Source organism: Moschus berezovskii, chromosome 4 (genome assembly GCF_049115385.1).
Source record: "Moschus berezovskii isolate FMDL1 chromosome 4, NW_MosBer_1.0, whole genome shotgun sequence".
NCBI lineage: Eukaryota > Metazoa > Chordata > Mammalia > Artiodactyla > Moschidae > Moschus > Moschus berezovskii.
The window spans coordinates 88147876-88168611 of NC_142463.1; the positions used below are offsets into that span (position 1 = coordinate 88147876).

At 38.5% G+C, this 20736-nt stretch overlaps 1 protein-coding gene across 1 annotated transcript in view; it reads left to right on the forward strand.

The window, feature by feature from the left end:
- The first annotated feature begins 982 nt into the window (after positions 1–982).
- The window catches only part of GPSM2 (G protein signaling modulator 2), a 54856-nt gene continuing 35102 nt past the window's right edge, over positions 983–20736 (forward strand). The window contains exons 1-2 of the mRNA XM_055403691.2: positions 983–1229; positions 17932–18234. Coding sequence (XP_055259666.1) covers positions 18179–18234 — 56 coding nt within the window. The 5' untranslated portion in view covers positions 983–1229; positions 17932–18178. The remainder of the gene's footprint in view (positions 1230–17931; positions 18235–20736) is intronic.

Sequence of the window (20736 nt, forward strand, 5' to 3'; positions counted from 1 at the left end):
AGTGGCAGAGACAAAACTCAAATCTAGGTCTAGTTTGATGCCAAAGCTGTTATTTTAGCCACTTTTCCATAACGCGTTCCTAATAAGAGGAATGTTGCTTGGATCACTGGTTACAGCCATCATTCAGAGAGATACTGAAACTGGAGTTTTCTTAACACATTCTTAAGCCTGTAAAAACATTTAAACTTCATTTCAGTGGAGATATATCTATTTGAGAAATAATGTGATTAAATTCATCAGATAATTAAACCAAGAGAGACTATAATCTTACTATTTTTGTAAAGAACAAACAGACCCATTTTTCAGTTAACTTGATATGAAGAGGAAATGAGCGGAAATAAAGCGTATTCTTCCTAGTGTATTTGGAATGGAGCTACTTAAAACGCAGCAAAGCTGCCTTCCAATTTTCCTGGGAACCAGCGATTCTGCAGTCAACACAAATTTGCTTTTTTAAACAGCTGGGAACACCAGGAATTGTCACACAGCCTCAAGAACTGAGGCTGCCTTGTTCAAACTTTCACACGGGGCCCTCTGTTCCTTTCACAGAGCCCTCTTTTTCTCCAACATCCCACAAATGCCCCTGGGAGGCTCAGTCTCTGGGCCGGCACCAAGCCTTCAGGGCAGGAGGCACTTGTTTGGGATTCCCGTCTTTCAGTGGTCTGTCTGGTCTCGGGCAGACCCATCTGAAGGACGCTTTGTGGACGATTACTTTTCGCCCACTCGCCAGTGCCTGAGGAAGAAACGGGAGGGCAGGAAAGTATTAATAACTTCGGTTTGGTGGTTGAGGACAGACCCTCGAGCAGCGGAGTGACTGAGCCCACAGGCCCGCCCTCAACCTGACACGCAGTGCCCGGCCCGGCCCGGGGGGCGGAGGCAGCGCGCCGATCGCCCCGCCTCCCGCCGGCCATTGGCGGGTCCGAAAGACGCGGGGCGTTGTCGGTTTGAATGGGAGCGCCCGGAGCTGGGCGCAGGCGCAGACGGGGGCGCGGTAGCGGGCGGGCGGCGCTGCGGGACCCGTGCGTGGCGGCCGACGCCGGGGGCGGCGAGGAGCGAGCGGGACTTCTGGCCCATGTGACCTGGGGGCGGGGGGCGCGCCGGCCTCCCGCGGAGCCTCAGCTCAGGGACCTGCGACGGGAGCGCCGTCGCCCGCCTGTTGCGCAGGTGGCTGCTGCTGCTGCTGCAGCTTCGCCGTCTCCGCCGCGCTCCCTACTCTCGCCGGCCCCCGGGAGGTGAGTTCGGAGGGGCGTTTGTGGACGCCAGACGGAGGGAGGTGACAGAGCGGGGGGCGTGTGAGTGAGTCTGGGGCGGGCTCTGAGCCCAAGGTCTGGGGGCGATCTCCTTTGTTCGCGTCAGGAGGGGGCCGGAGTGGTCGCGGGGACGCAAGTCGAGAAATTAGAAATTCGGGGTGAGGAGTAGCCCGGTCCGGGTCGATCACTCTGTTTCTTTCAGGTTGGACATTTAAAAATTAGAGTACATCCTAAGGGCTTTCTTCCCTAGTTTGTTCGTTTAATAAAAAGTACAGTGGGATACAAGAACAACTTACGTATTCTGAGTGTGTTACAAACAAAAACGCGAAACCCGGTGGAATTAAATCCGAGAGGGATCGCGTTTCTTGTAGTGGGGAGTTTGCTGTCTAGAGCAGGCAGCCTTTGTCAGACACCTGCGTTGACCATGTTGAAGTTAATGGACTCTGGGGAAATCAACCTGTCGCTTTGCCATAGAAATTGATAGTTGTTGCAAAAAGTTTTAGTTAGCATTGAATGTCAAGAAAGACCTTTCCTGAAAATCTACAGAGTATCTTCGAATAATAAGAAACCTATAGTTTCCTTGTTTAATGGTAACCAGTTAGCTCATTTTTAAACTGGTATCATTTGAACTCTTAAAGAAAACGACTAAGGGTGGAAATTTTATTTGCTTTAATGTATAATATAACCCTCCCGTGGAATTAAAAGAAGTAGATTCTTGGCTTTCCTTTCAGTCGGCTTGTATTGGAGTCTCTGGTGGCCTGTGTGGGAAGCTGAATTTTGAAGCTGCTATTTTAGAAGGGTGCACGGAAGATTTCCGGCTTGATAATCACCTGTGCGATTACCTGATAAATACCACTTTTGCTTGACTTGTCATTATTCAAGAAGCAGCTTTGGTTGACCGTTTGGAAGTCAGTAATTATCGTTTAAAGGGGGAAGATCGTTTTTGGTTGGTATGTGTGTGTGTAGTGTGGAGGCTCAGGAGAGGAGGGACAGCTTACCTTGAAGCTGATACAGAGTAAAAAGTTATGTGTTACTGTTTTAGAAGGCATTCCCTCCAAATCCTCTTTGGCTGCATAAACTGTTTAGTTGTATTAACTTCTGTTATTAAATCAGACATGCAGTGTTACAATGTTTTAATATAAATCTTAGACTTGGTACTAGGCTAATTAAAACAAAGATAGGATATAGTCGTTTTTAAAATGGCCTTGTTCTTAAGCATAAAATGTTTCTAATTTACCTAAAAGATAAAAACTTTATAATTAGATCTCTGAAATTTTAAAATTGAAAATGTGACATAGATTTAGACTAGCATTCTAAATCTAATAGACATGTAATTTTTAAAATAACAATGGCAATTATGATTATTTCTACTATATTGAGTACTTTTGTTAAGTACCAGAGCCAGGCATTGAGGTGCTTTTTATAAATTATATCTCTAATCACCAAGACACGTGTTGGATAAGTTTCATTATGCCAAACCAACCCTGAGAGTTTAACTGATCATTTAAGTAGTAACTAGTCACTGTGCAGAGATTCAAACCATGGCCAAGTCCCAGTTGCTTCTGGGTGTTTCTTTAAATCTCCAGGTCTCTGGATTCCATTTGTAGAGACATAATCCCACTTTTAAGATGCCTGTATGTGCTGTGTCTTGCTGTGAACTATGCAGAAATATTTCAGCCCTTCTTTCTGGACAGCTATTCTCCTTTCAATACTTTATAAATCACATAACACTTTCAATATCCTTCTAATTGTCCTTATAAAAACGGTAAAAATATAAGAGTAAGATTCTTCCTGAGTAATTTACATAAATATAAATATCCTTTTTATTGTGGAGCAGAAATGTACTCAAGACTGGTTTTCTCACTACTATAGGATTCTTTGCCTCTTTACAGTTCTTACCTTCTTCAGGCAAGAGATCAAAAAAGTTTGTTGGCATTGATTCTGTGCAAAGCAATTTGCTTGGTGTTGTGAGATGAGGCGAGAAGGCTTTATTTTCAATAATGGTTTCTGGAGTTTTTGAAGTAACTTTCTTCTGTCAGTTTATCTTCCTAACACAGATCCAACTTCAAGTCCTTTGTTGAAAAAAATCACAAGATTTCTCATCGTACAAATACAAGGCCAAATACTCCTTCAGCCACATGTATATTCAGAGTCCCTTACAATTTAGTACCTTCTTAGACGTCTGTTTTCTGACTCCTAGGAGGGATTGAGGGCAGGAGGAGAAGGGGACGACAGAGGATGAGATGGCTGGATGGCATCACCGACTCGATGGACATGAGTTTGAGTGAACTCGGGGAGTTGGTGATGGACAGGGAGGCCTGGCGTGCTGTGGTTCATGGGGTCGCAAAGAGTCGGACACAACTGAGCGACTGAACTGAACTGAACCCCAGAAAGTGGCACACTTTCTCTAAAGTCCCACCCCCCTTTTGTATGAGCATTTCCCTGTGACTGAAATGCCTTTTCTCAATTTGCCTGGTAGTAAGGTTTACCCATCTTTCAAGTTGCAGAACAGATTTCCTTGCTTCAAAAAAACTTTTCTTAGTCCTTTTTACTTAGAATTATTCTTCTTATATCATCTCAAAACATTACTGAATTGAATAGAAACATTTTCACACAGAATGGTGATAACTTTTGGAAGGAGAAAGTAGTTATATTTTCCTGTGAAGAATTCTGAATTCAAACTCTCTAGGGATTCTTTTAAGGCATATATAATCATTTTGCATTTGGGATTTATTTCTCCTTAAAAATGTATTTGAAACCAGTTTTGTCATTTCAAAGTTTTTCTGTTAAGAGAACTGATTCATTGTCATTTACTAACTCAAGAATAAGGCTCAGTAGAAGGAACCACTTCTTTTCTTTCATTATTTAGTTCTTCATACATATATTAATTGGTTTAAGCTGATGGCTGACCAACATTGGTAGTAGTAAAGGGCTGTGAGTCATATTTTCCGGTGATTTGGTGACCAGTTTTTCTCCAAGTTATGTTCTCCCCATTGTTTACAAATAAGCATTTCTTTTTTTTCTGTCATAGTAATGTGTTCATAAGATGATGTTTATTTTGTATTCTTTGAGCTCCTATTAAGGAAATTTGGCTTAGTGTAAATCATAGGGTTTTTGGATTGCAGACATTTTTCTTGTGATTACCTGGCCTTATAACCTGAGTAGTCATTTGTAATGTACTGAAAATATAATTGGGGTTGATTGAATTTAGAAATTTTAAAAAATTATTATTGTGTCTTCTATAACCTTGATATTAAAATACTGCTTTGTATCCAATTTTACATGTTTACAGTAATTAAAAGTCACTTATATGTTTAATTGAAACTCCTCCAAAAGGTTATTGCTTTTACTAATGATTAAAAGTACAGTATATTCAAAATTCTTTATAGGAGGGAAAATTAACATTATTTGTAAACTCTGGACTTCGAGGAGAAATAAGACCAAGTAATAGGGAGAAAACTACTAATTTTATTCTAGTGAACACAGATTAGACTTTTCTCCTTTAGTTGGACATATTTATATTTTTAAATATAAATAAGTAGTCTCGTTGAAATAGGATTTTTGATTCATTAACTGCTTTGCCGGGGGAAAAGGTAACCAAGGTTAGAGCTGTAGCATGAAATAAACTTACTTTGGTTCTTGAAATTTTTAGGCAACTACCTCATCACATCCCATTCAGCAGTTTCAATGATTAGCGTGGTCACTGGTATAATTCATACTGGCTCCATATATAAATAGAGCCCCTTTTTAGTCTATCACCTTCCCCTCAGGAAAATATTCAATATTCAACTTCTTTCTGTTTTATCATGGGCTGCCAAACTCTAAGACACTTAAGAGGCTGCCTGTGCAGTAATGATTATTTCTGAAGTGTTTCATGTAGAGACTGTTGAAAACTACTGTTGAACTACAAATGTTCAGCATGTCTCTTGTAAGTAGCCTCATACACTTGGTCCTTTCTCATTGTTTAACAGCAGTGCTGAGATGAAGGCTTCAATTAGTCAGATCTTTCTTCTAGATTCCATTTTGTTTTAGTATGTATCCAATTTGAAATTTCATGTATGACTTTTTTAGTATTTTTATTATCCAGGGAGCATATTCTTTGAAGTCCTTTTAGCTTTATGTGATGGATAGAAATATAAATATGCCTCACCAAAATGGAAGGTTATGTATCGTTTAGTTGTTTAGAATGGTGAACTTTTAGGTGTAAAACATGATGGGGAATTCTTATATTACTAAAATTGTTTTTGGATTATACTGCTTTGAAATAGTTGCATTCATTGTTTTGCCTTTTAATGTCCACAGCTCTGAACCTAAATTTCTTTTGTTCTGATCTGCCAAGAATAAATACGAGAGTTTAAAAATCAATAGTGCTTTGACTTTGCATGTATTTGCTGTTTTTCAAAGTGATCCATGAGGATTAATTTCAAAATAAATGAGAACTCTTCTGACTGGTGGTGTGCCTTTAAGATATAGATTTACTTGGAGTCTAGAACTATTATTCTAATCTATTCTTTGAATTTATTCTTTTTATTTTGCTGAGCAGTGGTCCCAAGCAGCTTATTAGAAAGTCTTTATAATAAAATATATATTTAGTAAGCAGTTACACTGTTATTGTTTTTTAACCTAAATTGGCCTAACATCTTATAGACTTACATTGATTGTTGCAAACTTAAAGGTTAGCAGTAAGTTAAGATGTAACCTTGGTTGATGTATGTACTTTAGGATTATATATTTGCTAAAAGAAAACTTTATTGATACAGTTTTTACAGCATGCTGCTGCTGCTGCTATGTCGCTTCAGTCGTGTCCGACTCTGTGCGACCCCATAGACGGCAGCCCACCAGGCTCCCCCATCCCTGGGATTCTCCAGGCAAGAACACTGGAGTGGGTTGCCATTTCCTTCTCCAGTGCATGAAAGTGAAAAGTGAAAGTGAAGTTGCTCAGTCGTGTCTGACTCTTAGAGACCCCATGGACTGCAGCCTACGAGGCTGCTCCGTCCATGGAATTTTCCAGGCAAGAGTACTGGAGTGGGTTGCCATTGCCTTCTCCAGCATACTCTGTGGCAAATTCTTTCTCCAGAATGATAGAGAAAGAAATGATCTGCTTTACTATGCACTATTTTTTTTATTAATTTGGAACTATGTAATTTACATTTGATATATTATCAATTATATATTGACAGTTATCAGTTAACACTAAAACTGTATGTAACAGTATAGATCGATATAGGTACACCGATGCATATAATCTTAAATTATGTTTAATTCACAGTATTATGCAGCAGTTTTATTATATTATTGGTAGAAAATATGTTGAATAAAGAATCAGACCTTTTTTGCATTGCCTTATTTTTTTATCCCTTTGTAATTTCTCCTTAATTTTGCCACTGAATCATCACAGTTTTTAACATTTGAATCTCATTGGTACTTTATAAATTTTAATCTAACAAATATTAATCTCTCATTCTATTTCCCCCACCCCCATCCTTCCCCATTTATCAAGTTCTATCTGATTTCAAATTATCTTAAGTTTGATATCTTTTTGTTTCTTGTGAACATAGCACTTACCAAGCACAAGTTTAATATAAATATTCCATTTATTTCATCTCTGAAGTATGACTCTTACAGTCCAGCTCATCAGTTACTCTGCATATTGCTACTGTTCCACCTGTCCTCATAATTGGAAGTCTTGTAAGCGTCTGTCACTGTTTGACCTTTGCCCTTCTTCAAGTCATAGGGCGTTGTTTTCATTTTTCTGTAGGTACTCTTAGCTAGGTTACTTACTCAAGTACCTAGTCATTCTTGATCCTGACTTCACTTACTTTAGGCACTAATTTCTCACATAAATCTTATGTTCTGATGGCAGAATAATTTTTCTTTGATTCACTCGTCAACGCCTGCCACATTGAAATCAAGCTCTGAATTCTTGTTGGACTTTGCTTACTATAGCTTTTGCTTTTGCTTACACTCTGCGTACTCTGAGTAAACTTCCTGCCTTTACCTTCCTACTCTGAATTTTACATGCATTGTTCCTTATACTTGCCATCGTGTTGCCTCTATGTCGTTCAGATAAAATGTAACTAGAAATAGATGGTTGGATCAGATGACAAGCCATATTTAGACCATCTACAAATAAATTAGTGTATACTTACCTAATTTGACAGAAATAGTTTATCTAAGGTAGTTACTTAAGTTTATCTTATCAGTGGATGTTTCGGCATCCTACTTTGCTACCCCATTAGCACTGTGATGTGTATTGTTGCTCTAACCTGTATCCTGAATTCTGAAGTGGAAGAACTTTATTTAAACGTGTCCTTCATTCTTCCCCAATATTTATTCCAGTTCCAATTTATAAACAGCTACTATGTCTGATTTGAAACATTAGAACTGAAAGGGATTTGGGGAATTTGAGTATTGTACATTAGAGGGAATTATTAAGATAAGAGAAGTTTAAAGAATTTAAATTATTAAACCTGGAGGCAAGAAAAGTTAAGTTATATTTATCATCAAATGGGTTTTACTAGAGATACATGAATGAAAGAATCAGACCAAAAGTTATTGGCATTTAGGTTACAGTCAGGAGTAGGTAGTTTAGATAAATCGAAAAGTGTATGTGTCAGTCTCTCAGTCATGTCTGACTCTTTGAGACCCCATGGACTGTAGCCCACCAGTCTTTTCTGGCGATGGGATTCTCCAGGTAAGGATACTGGAATGGGTTGCCATTGCCTTCTCCAGTAAATTGAAATAAGGACAAAAAATACACAGTTAACTCTTGAAAACTGTGGAGGTGTGGGGTGCTGACCCCTTGTGCAGTGGAAAATCCACTAATAATTTTACATTTGGTCCCTCTGTATCCATGGTTCCACATCTGTGAAGTGAAGTGAAGTTGCTCAGTTGTTTCTAATTCTTTGTGACCTCACAGATTATACAGTCCATGGGATTCTCCAGGCCAGAATACTGGAGTGGGTAGCCTTTCCCTTCTCCAGGGGATCTTCCCAAGACAGGGATCGAACCCAGGTCTCCCACATTGCAGGCGGATTCTTTACCAGCTGAGCCACAAGGGAAGCCCAAGAATACTGGAGTGGGTATTTTATCTCTTCTCCAACAGTGTGGATTGTGTAGTACTATCAGTTCAGTTCAGTCACTCAGTCATGTCCGACTCTTTGCGACCCCATGAATCACAGCAGGCCAGGCCTCCCTGTCCATCACCAACTCCCATTCACTCAAACTCATGTCCATTGAGTCGGTGATGCCATCCAGCCGTCTCATTCTGTCGTCCCCGTCTCCTCCCACCCCCAATCCCTCCTAGCATCAGACTCTTTTCCAGTGAGTCAACTCGTCATATGAGATGGCCAAAGTATTGGAGTTTCAGCTTTAGCATCAGTCCTTCCAATGAACACCCTATAGCATCTATTTATTGAAAAAAGTTCTCCTATAAGTGGACCTGTGGAGTTCAGACCCATTCAAAGATCAGCTGTAATAACTGTCTATCCCCTGTTTTTCCTAGTCACCTAGTTTGAAGATACTTTGTTGCCAGTGGAGTATTGCAAGTCTGGGATTTATTGTTTACTCTGATTGCATACCTTGGACAGTGTCTAGAAGTCTGACTGGGTATGTAACTGGGCAGTCTGCCTGTTTTGACTTCCTAATCAGGTAATTAGACATGAGGCAATCTACATGCTTCTGTCAGTTTCTAGGATATGGAAAATACTTATTGCTTTCTCTTTCAGACCAAAAAATGCTGTAAGTTAACAATTTTATTAGTTTTTGGAGCATTGCTTGTTAAACCTGGGAGGTGCTTTTAAGGGCATATGTGTTCTTTGTAAATTATTAGTTGTAAGTCTTAATGGAGGTTGGAAAGTAAACTTGATGACTTCTTAATATTCTTTCAAACTTGTAATTTCCATTCCATTTCCTGGTCCTGTCATTAAATTTTCTTATCTTAATGAATAATTTATAATTTAGTATTATTGTAAATTTTATTAGTGTTGTACTAGTAATATATAAAAATATGCAGTGAGTTTGTTAACTCCATGTGGAGCATGAATGAACATATTGTTAATAAATTGGTTAGAGATTTTTGCAACATGAATCATTGAATAAAGAATTACTTGTTTGTTCAAGAATGTACAGTAGGGCAAAGATAGCCTCTTCAATAAGTGGTGCAAGGAAAACTGGACAGCTACATGAAAAAGAATGAAATTACAACACTTCCTAACACCATACACAAAAATAAACTCAAAATTGATTAAAGACCTAAATGTAAGACCAGAAACTATAAAACTCTTAGAGGAAAACATAAGCAGAACACTCGATGACATAAATCAAAGCAAGACCTTCTATGACCTACCTCCTAGAGTAAAGGTAATAAAAATAAACAAGTGGTACCTGATTAAACTTAAAAAAGCATTTGCACAGTAAAGGAAACTACAAACATGGTGAGAAAACAACCCTCAGAATGGGAGAAAATAGCAAAGGAAACAACTGACAAAGAATTAATTTCCAAAATACACAAGCAGCTCATACAATTCAATATCAGAAAAACAAACAACCCAATCAAAAATTGGGGAAAAGACCTAAACAGACATTTTTCCAAAGAAGAAATACAGATGTCTAAAAAACAAGTGAAAAGATGCTCAACATGGCTCATTATTAGAGAAATGCAAATCAAAACTGCAATGAGATACCATCTCACGCCAGTCAGAATAGCCATCATCAAAAAATCTACAAACAGTAAATGCTGGAGAGAGTGGAGAAAAGGGAACCCCCTTGCATTGCTGGTAGGAATATAAATTGATGCAGACACTATGGAAGATAGTATGGAGAGTCCTTACAAAACTAGGAATAAAACCACCATACGACCCAGCAATCTTATTTCTAGGCGTATACCCTGAGGAAACCCAAACTGAGACACCTGTATCCCAATGTCCATTGCAGCACTATTTACAATAGCTAGAACATGGAAGCAACCTAGATGTCCATTGACAGATGAATGGATAAAGAAGCTGTGGTACATATATACAATGGAATACTACTCAGCCATAAAAAGGAACACATTTGAGTTATATCTAATGAGGTGGGCAAACCTAGAGCCTATTATACAGAGTGAACTCAGAAAGAGAAGTATAAATATCGTATACTGACACATATATATATGGAATCTAGAAAGATGGTACAGATGAATTTATTTTCAGGGCCGCAGTGGAGAAGGCAATGCCACCCCACTCCAGTACTCTTGCCTGGAAAACCCCATGAATGGAGGAGCCTGGTAGGCTGCAGTCCGTGGGGTCGCTAAGGGTCGGACACGACTGAGCGACTTCACTTTCACTTTTCACTTTCATGCATTGGAGCAGGAAATGGCAACCCACTCCAGTGTTCTCGCCTGGAGAATCCCAGGGATGGGGGAGCCCGGTGGGCCGCTGTCTATGGGGTCTCACAGAGTCGGACACGACTGAAGCGACTTAGCAGCAGCAGCAGCAGAGAAACAGACATAGAAAACAGACCTAAGGACACGGGGCGGAGGGTAGAGGGAGGAGGGAGAGGGTGAGATGTATGAGGAGAGTAACATGGAAATTTACAATACCATATGTAAAATAGATAGCCAGTGGGAATTTGCTGTATGACTCAGGGGACTCAAGCAGGGGCTCTGTGACAATCTAGAAGGGTGGGGTGGGGAGGGAGATGGAAGGAGGGAGGTGTACCTATGGCTGATTTTGGTTGATGTGTGACAGAAAACCACAAAATTCTGTAAAGCAAATTTCCTTCAATTAAAAAAATACAGTGGCAAAAAAAGAATTACTTGTTTGTTCAGTGACTAAATGTAAGATAAATACTACTTAATTGTTATAGAGATTGAATTTAAGAGTAACTTTGGGGGGATACTCTCCCATTGAAAATAGTAAAACCATTTATAAATTGTCTTGGTAAAATGGTGAATTACATTCTTTTACAGTTCTGTATGCAGTCCTAATCAAGTAAGGTATTTTGCAGCTCCATGTATATAGTAGTAGTGAAGTCGCTCAGTCGTGTCCGACTCTTTGCGACCCCACGGACTGTAGCCTACCAGGCTCCTCCGTCCATGGGATTCTCCAGACAAGAGTACTGGAGTGGGTTGCCGTTTCCTTCTCCAGGAGATCTTCCCAACCCAGGGATCGAACCCAGGTCTCCCTCATTGGAGGCAGACGCTTTACCATTTGTTAATTTAAATACTTACATTTTAATAAATATGAAGTTAACTTTTTTTGTTAATACTTGGTGAGCTTGGGGATTTCATTATGATATCACAGCTGGAAAAATATTTAAATTAAATTATAATTTAACTTAATTCTAATACCTCACCTTCTGCCCCATATTATAAATAACCTAAACCTCAAAGTGGTAGTGGAAAACAGTTTAATTGACAGTTTAGCTGTTGTGTAATTTAAATGCACTTTGGAGCTGTTGCTCTGAATATCTATACTAATTCCCTTAATGTGCCTGCATGCCAAGTCGCTTCAGCCATGTCTCACTCTTTGCAACCCTGTGGACCATAGCCTGCCAGGCTCTTCTGTCCATGGGATTCTGTAGGCAAGAATACTGGAGTGGGTTGCCATCCCCTCCTCCAGGGAATCTTCCTGACCTAGGGATTGAACCTGTGTTTCTTATGTCTCCTGCAGTGGCAGGTGGGTTCTATACCACAGGAACCACCTGGGAAGCCCAGTTCCCTTAATGTTTTTTATTAAAGAAAACAAGTACAATGGAATTCTAAACAAAAGGAAAAAGAGATTTGTTGATTTAATAACCGTTACCCATCTTTTCCTCCTTTCTTAAGATACTGCTTCATTTGTTGGCCAAGAGAGAGGATAAGAGGAATAATATTTTGTGTTTCTTATATGCCACATTGGTTATTAATATGAAAATCTCATTTGCTCTAGGAAGTCCCTCTAGACTAATCCTTTCTACCTTTCTTCTCCTGCTCTGTTCCCTACTATCCTAAGTGTAGTTAATTAACAAAGCAGTGAGTGTGTATTATTTAGAGTCTAGTTTATGTTATAGCTGAAATAATTAAAGGGATGTTATGTAGAAGAGGAGTTAGGCTTTGCTGGATGGCAGTAGAAGGGAAAAATGGGTAGAAATGGAAAGATTGCTCAAAATATGGAATAGCTAAAAGGACTATTCAAAATTAGGATTAGCTGCCTTGTAACCTTTCTGGGAATATTGTAGTAATATGTTGGACTAACTGACCTATGGGGTTGTTTATAACATAGGATTCCAGGAATACATACACACTCACACAGACATACATATGTATAATTTTATTTATGTAAGCACATATATCTTATTTTCACCTTATTTCTCTTAACTCTTACCTTAAAGGTTGTAGTTTAATTTCCTCTTTGATTCCATTGTTGATCCATTGGGGTTTTTTAGTAGCATGTTGTTTAATCTCCATGTAATTATGTTTTCCTCATTTCTTCTGTGGTTAATTTCTGATTTCATGCTGTTATGGTCAGAAAGGATGCTTGAGTTAATTTCTGTACTCTTAAATTTGTTGAGACTTCTTTTATGCCCTGGTATGTGATCAGTCCTGGAAAATGTTCCATATGCACTTGAAAAGAATCTATATTCTGGTTTTTTGGATGTACTGTCCTGAAAATATCAATTAAGTCTAACTGTTCTATTATTGAGTATCTCTGTTGCCATATTGATTCTCTGAATGAAAGATCTGTCCACTGAAGGGAGTAGAGTGTTGAAAAGTCTCCTACTATTATTGCATTCCTATTCATTTCCCCCTTTATATCTATTAGTATTTGTTTTACGTATTGGGTGCTCCCTTATTAGATGCATATATGTTTAATTTTTTTTAACACCAAAAACATTTTGTATTGGGGTGTAGCTGATTAACAATGTTGTGGTAGTTTCAGGTGAACAGCAAAGAGACTCAGTCATACATATACATGTATCTATTCCCCCTCAAACCCCCGACTCATCCAAGCTGGCACATAACCTTGAACAGAGTTCCATGTGCTATACAATAGGTCTTTGTTGGTTATCCATTTTAAATACAGCAGTGTGTACGTGACTTTCCCAAAGTCCCCAAGTGTCCCTTCCCCCTGGCAACCATAAGTTCATTTCCTAAGTCTATAGTCTCTTTCTGTTTTGTAAATAAGTGTATTTGCATGATTTCTTAGATTCCTTACATAAGGGATGTCATATGATATGTCTCCTTCTCTGACTGACTTCACTCAGTATGGCATTCTCTAGATCCATCCATGTTGCTTCAAATGACCTTATTTCATTCTTTTTAATGGCTGAGTAATAGTCTACTGTATATGTATACCATATCTTCTTTATCCATTCTGTGTTAACAAACATTTAGGTTGATTCCATCTCTTGGATATTGTAAACAGAGCTGCAATGAACATTGGGGTGCATATATCTTTCTGGGCCATGATTTTCTCTGGATATATGCCCAGAAGTGGGATTGCAGAGTCATATGGTAGCTCTATTTTTTAGTTTTTAAAGGAAAATCCATACTGTTCTCCATAGTGGCTGTACCAATTTACATTCCTGCCAATAGTGCAGGAGGGTTTCTTTCTCTCCACACCTTCTCCAGCATTTGTTGTTTGTGGATTTTTTGATGTTAGCCATTCTGACTGGTGTGAGGTGATATCTAATGGTAGTTTTGATTTGCATTTCTTTGATAACTAATGATGTTGAACATCTTTTCATGTGCCTATTGGCTATCTGTATGTCCTCTTTGCAGAAATGTCTATTCAGGTCTGCCCATTTTTTGAGTGGGTTGTTTGTATTAAGCCTAATAAGCTGTTTGTAAATTTTGGAGACTAATTCCTTATTGGTTGCATCATTTGCAAATGTTTTCTCCCAATCTGTGGGCTCTCTTTTCATTTTGTCTATCATTTCCTTTATTGTGCAAAAGCTTTTGAGTTTAAGTAACTTATTTGTTTATTCTTGCATTTATTTTCATTATTCTGGGACATGGATTAAAAAGATGTTGCTGTGATTTATGTCAGAGTGTTCTGCCTATGTTTTCCCCTAGGAGTTTTATAGTGTCCAGTCTCACATTTAGGTCTTTAATCCATTTTGAGCTTTTTTGTGTGTATGGACTTAAGAAATGATCTAATTTCATTTTATTTTTACATGTGCCTGTCAGTTTTCCCAACACCATTTGTTAAAGAGACTTTTTCCAACACTGTGTAGTTTTGAATCCTTTGTCAGATTAATTTAGTCTTTACTCCTTTGTCATAAATTAATTGACCACAGGTGCATGGGCTTACTTCTGGGTTTTCTATCCTGTTCTGTTGTTTATATTTCTATTTTTGTACTGGTAACATACTGTTTTGATGACTGTAGCTTTGTAGTATAGTCGGAGGTCATGGAGTCTGATTCTTCCAGCTCCATTTTTCTTTTAAAGATTGCCTTGGCTATTTGGGGTCTTCTGTGTCTCCATACAGATTTTGAGAGTTTTTTGTGTTAGTTCTATGAAAAAATGCCATTGGTAATTTGATAGGGATTACATTGAGTCCGTAGATTGCCTTGGGTAATGTAATCATTTTGACAACATTGATTCTTCCAATCCACGAACATGGTATATCTTTCCATCTGTTTATGTCATCTTCAGTTTCTTTCATCAGCATCTTACAGTTTTCAGAGTACAGGTCTTTTGTCTCCTTCAGTTCAGTTCAGTCACTCAGTTGTGTGCGACTCCATGGACTGCAGCACGCCAGGCTTCCCTGTCTGTCACCAACTCCCAGAGCTTGCTCAAACTCATATGTCCATCGAGTCAGTGATGCCATCATATCATCTCATCCTCTGTCATCCCTTTCTCCTCCTGCCTTCAATCTTTCCCAGCATCAGATTCTTTTCCAGTGAGTCAGTTCTTCGCATCAGATAGCCAAAGTTTGGGAGCTTCAGCTTCAGCATCAGTCCTTCCAGTGAATATTCAGGACTGTCCTTTATGATTGACTGGTTTGATCTCCTTGCAGTTCAAGGGACTCTCAGGAGTCTTCTTCAACACCACAGTTCAAAAGCATCGATTCTTCGTTGCTTTTTTATGGAAAACTCTCACATCCATACATGACTACTGGAAAAACCATAGCCTTGACTAGACAGACCTTTGTTGGCAAAGTAACGTCTCTCTTTTTAATACACTGTCTAGGTTGGTCATAGCTTTTCTTCCAAGGAGCAAGCATCTTTTAATTTAATGGCTGCAATTACATTCTGCAGTGGTTTTGGAGCCCAAGAAAATAAAGTCTGCCACTGCTTCCAGTGTCCAGTCCCATCACTTCATGGCAATTAGATGGGAAAACAATGGATACAGGTTTATGATATATGGCCTTTATTATGTTGAGTTACGTACCCTCTATGCCCACTTTCGGAGAAGGCAATGACAGCCCACTCCAGTACTCTTGCCTGGAAAATCCCATGGACAGAGGAGCCTGGTGGGCTGCTGTCCGTGGGGTCGCTAGGAATCAGACACGACTGAGTGATTTCATTTTCCCTTTTCACTTTCATGCATTGGAGAAGGAAATGGCAACCCACTCCAGTGTTCTTGCCTGGAGAATCCCAGAGATGGGGGAGCCTGGAGGGCTGCCGTCTATGGGGTCGCACAGGGTCGGACACAACTGAAGCGACTTGGCGGCATGCCCACTTTCTGGAGAGCTTTTTTTTTTTATCACAAAAAGTAATTTTCTTTTTTTGTGGTATCTTTATCTGGTTTTGGTATCAGGGTGATGGTAGCCTCATAAAATGAGTTGGGAAGTTTTCCTTTCTCTGATTTTTTGGAAAAGTTTCAGAAGGATGGTTGTTAACTGTTCTCTAAATGTTCAATGGACTTTCCTGGTGGCTCAGCTGGTAATGAATCCCCCTGCAATGTGGAGACCTGGGTTTGATCCCTGAGTTGGGAAGATCACCTGGAGGAGGGCATGGTGACCATTCTAGTATTCTGGCCTGGAGAATTTCATGGACTGTATAGTCTATAGGGTCGCAAAGAATCAAATGTTTGATAAAGTTGGCCTGGGAAGCTGTCAGGTCCTGGACTTTTGTTTGTTGGGAGTTTTTAATAATAGTTTCAGTTTTAGTGTTTGTGATTGGTCTGTTCATATTTTCTATTTTTTCCTGGTTCACAGTCTACGGAGACTGTACCTTTATAATAATTTGTCCATTTCTTCCAGGTTGTCCGTTTTATTGGCATACAATTGTTCATAGTAGTCTCTTATGACTCTTGGAATTTCTATGGGGTGAGTTGTAACTTCTCCTTTTTCATTTCTAATTCTACTGATTTGAGTCTTCTCCTTTTTTTCCTTGATAAGTCAGGCTAAAGGTTTATCAATTTTATCTTTTCAAAGAACCAGCTTTTAGTTTCATTGATCTTTGCGATTGTTTTCTTTGTCTCAATTTATTTCAGCTCTAATCTTTATGATTTCCTTCCTTCTACTAACTTGATGTTTTGTTTGTTCTTCTTTCTCTAGTTGCTTTAGATGCAAGTTTAGCTTGTTTATTTGATGTTTTTCTTGTTTCTTGAGGTAAGATTGTATTATTATAAACTTCCTCTTATAACTGCTTTTGCTGGATGTATATATGTTGACGAGTGTAAACTCCTCTTCTTGTATTGATCCTTTTTATCACCATATAGCATCCTTCTTTATCTTTATGGCTTTTGGTTTAAAGTCTATTTTGTCTAAGTATAGCAACTCTTGCTTTCTTCATTTTTGTTTCCATGAGATATCCTTTTCCATCCCTTTACTTTCAATCTATATGTCTACTCTGCCTTAAAGTGGGTCTCTTGTAGGCAGCATATTGTAATCTGTTGTTTTAATCCAGACTGCCATTCCATCTTTTGATTGGAGCATTTAGTTCATTGATATTATTAATGTAGTTATTGATAGATATGTATTTATGCCATTTTAAACATTGTTTTCCCATTGATTTTATATTTCTTCTTTGTCCCTTTTTGTTTTTCGTTTTGTGGTTTCATGATTTTTTCTTGTACAATGCTTATGTTCTCTTTCTTTTGGTTTCTGTGAATCTATTGTATGTTTTTGATTTGTGATTACCCTGTTTTTCAAGTATGTTAACCCTTTCGTATATCTGCTTGCCTTAGACTGCTAGTCATATAGGCTCAGATACATTCCAGGGGGAAAAATATCTACATTTTATTACTCTCCTCCGCCACATTTTATGATTTTGATGTCCTCTTTTACATCTTCATATTCATCCTTTTGCTGTTCATTGTGGGTATAATCACTTTCAGAGAAAATTTTAAAATCAGCACAAATATCTTCTTTGAAGAAATAAATTTATAGAGTTTAGGACTGACTTGTTCAAATGAGTTGTTGAATTTTCATTTTACTTGTTAATGGTAGTTTTTTAAATCTTAATGTATCACAATTTTAAGATACTAGTATTATATCTATTCTTCTATATTTGTAATGGAAAATAGTACATAAAATTATTGTATTTCAAACCAATTTAAAAAATTAAAAGGTACAAGTCTCAAATAAATATCATATGTTCACATCCTTATTTAGAAGCTCTCTGATGATTAAGCCCTTTGCTGTTTTTCTGCCATAGTTGACATGACAGCAGTCTGTGAAATTAGCTGTGTGATTATGTACAGCTTGGAATTACTTTAGGTTATTCTTTGAAAATAGGACTTCAAGCAAAACATCTTGTATTCCTTTTGCAGAAATGTTGCTGAAGTGCTGCTGAAAGGGCCAGAGATGCAAGGATTTGGGACACATTTTGAACCTTTAAGCTGTCTGACATTGACCTCCTTTCATTATTAATAAAGAAGAAGCAGGAGCTTAGGATGTATTAACACCAACTCATTAATACACTAACCGGACAATGTTCTGCAACAATTCTACATTGTAGAGCTGGATTGGCACAAAATAAAATAATTTCTTAGTATACCCAACTTATAATATGACTCGATGGAGGAAAATTTGATAAGCATGAGAGAAGACCATTCTTTTCATGTTCGTTACAGGTAAGACTGCTGCTTTCTTAGTGGGTGATTTTAATACTTATTTAAACATGTGTTTAACTCTGATCATTTGAAATTTAAATATGAAAATATTAAAAATATACTAGCCATAGTTAGTATCTCCTTTAAACAGTGTTTTCTTTTTGTTGTGGTTGTAGTAAGTTTTTATATCCTTTCTATAGGAAAATGGTAGCAGAGAACAATTATATTCTATAGTTTGTTCATTAATGTTCTGTGGAAGAGTTTATGATTAGTTATTTTAAACTGTCACTCTTTTTATAATGCAAATATAAAAGTGAAATATATTTCTAAATCTTCGAGGGTAGAAGATAGATTTTGTAATGTGGTTGGCTGAACAACCTAATTTTTGTGTTACAATTTTTGAGTAGTGATCTTTTATAAATGAGCTGTTAAGAAAAGGGGTGTTAATGTTGGAATGGGTGGGTACTTTCTAAACATGATAAACTAATAATCAGTTTAATATTTAGTGGTAAAATATTAATGACATTTCTGAGACATTTAGGAACAAAACAAGAATATGTACATCATCATTTAACATTTATTTTGGAAGTTATGCTCATTGTTCTTAACTGTAAAATAAACACAAATATTAGAATGGAAGACTTAATTATCAGGTGATTAGATATTAATAGATTCCTTATCAAAACTGTTATGAGTTAATATTAAAGAAACATCATAACTTCTAGCTTTGAACAGCGTTCTTATCCCTAATGAGTGAACATGTTTGATACCAAACCTTAGGTATCTTAGCACTTGCATAGGAAATAGTGAGATTTACTGTCATTTGCTTTGGAGCAGACGGTTCATGTTAGGGCACGATGTCAAGAAAGTTTACATAGGTAAGCTGAGGGCATTTCTGTTGCAAATTTAAAAGTTTCAAATGAAAGAAAATGGAAGACATTCGATATAATTTAAATGAATTTTTAATGGAAATGCTTTCGCTCTACTGGGGCATAGTTCCAGAAGCCTCTGTGTCCAGGGTGAAGTCTTGCCGGTTTTACTTCCTAAATGCTGCTCAGATTCATCTAACCATCTGGATTCTCTCCACCACTGCGAACGTTCAGGCCCCCGTCATCCTCCTTCCAGACTCCCTCCATTCTCCATTCTATTCTCTTGGAATCTCTTTTAAATTTGCCTCTAGAGGGCTCAGTCTGCATATACAGAGTTAACCATGCAACCTCTGCATAATCTCTTTGGTGGCTTCTAGTCACCTGCAGGGCAGAGCCATGCTTACTGCAGTACACAGGAGCTTGGCTTCCCCGGCCTCTGCGTGCCCCTTCATCCCTACTTCCTGCCGTCCCTCACCTTGCCCTTTGAGCTCTGGCTCCCTGCACATGACTCAGTGCCCTTGCTCGTGCTACACCCTATGACTTGAATCCTTCCTACTTTCTTGGTTTAGCTAATTCTACTCAATATCTAGGAATTCAGCTCAAAAATATTCTTCTGAAAACTGTTTCTGAACTCCATGTTTTAAGTGCCCTCTCTGTGCTCACATATCCTGTGCATCTCTCTCTCTTAGCACTAACTGTATTAAAATTCAGTGTACCTGTCTGGGTGTGTGTGTCTCCTCCTCCTCCTTTGCCACTCCCTACTTTGACTGTTGGCTCTCTTGGGCAGCCATGATGCCTAGCTTGTTGTCTGGCTCCACATTTGATGGAATGTCCTTTGAATTTCATTGGATATAACCATCAAATGAACTTGATGGTTCACTCTTGAAAATGTTTAATAAGACAGGTAGTAAGATGGTTATCTGTCTTGCTAAATATTTTCAAGAGTGGCTTACTTCTTTTTAAAAAAATTTATTTCTAATTGAAGGATAATTGCTTTACAATATTGTGGTGGTTTCTGCCATACATCAGCATGAGTCAGCCACAGGTACACCTGTGTCCCCTTCCTCTTGAACTTCCCTCCCACCTCCTACCACATCCCACCTCTCTAAGTTGTTACAGAGCTCTGGTTTAAGTTCCCTAAGTCATTCAGCAAATCCCCATTGGCTATCTGTTGTACACATGGCAGTGTATATATTTCCGGGTTTTTAATACTGGAGAAGGCAATGGCGAGCCACTCCAGTACTCTTGCCTAGAAAATCCCATGGATGGAGGAGCCTCGTTGGCTGCAGTCCGTGGGGTCGCTAGGGGTCGGACACGACTGAGCAACTTCACTTTCTCTTTTCACTTTCACACATTGGAGAAGGAAATGGCAACCCACTCCAGTGTTCTTGCCTGGAGAATCCCGGGGACGGGGGACCCTGGTGGGCTTCTGTCTATGGGGTCACACAGAGTCGGACACGACTGAAGTGACGCAGCAGCAGCAGCAACAACAATTGATGAGGAGTGGATTGTACCTGTGCCTATAGGAAGATCTTAGATTTATCGTTTTTCATGATATAGCGTAGGTCAAACACGGTTATATATTGATACACAGGACTTCACCTGTAAAAGAAATGTAAAACTTTTCACTATGTTTAGTAAGACTACACCAAAC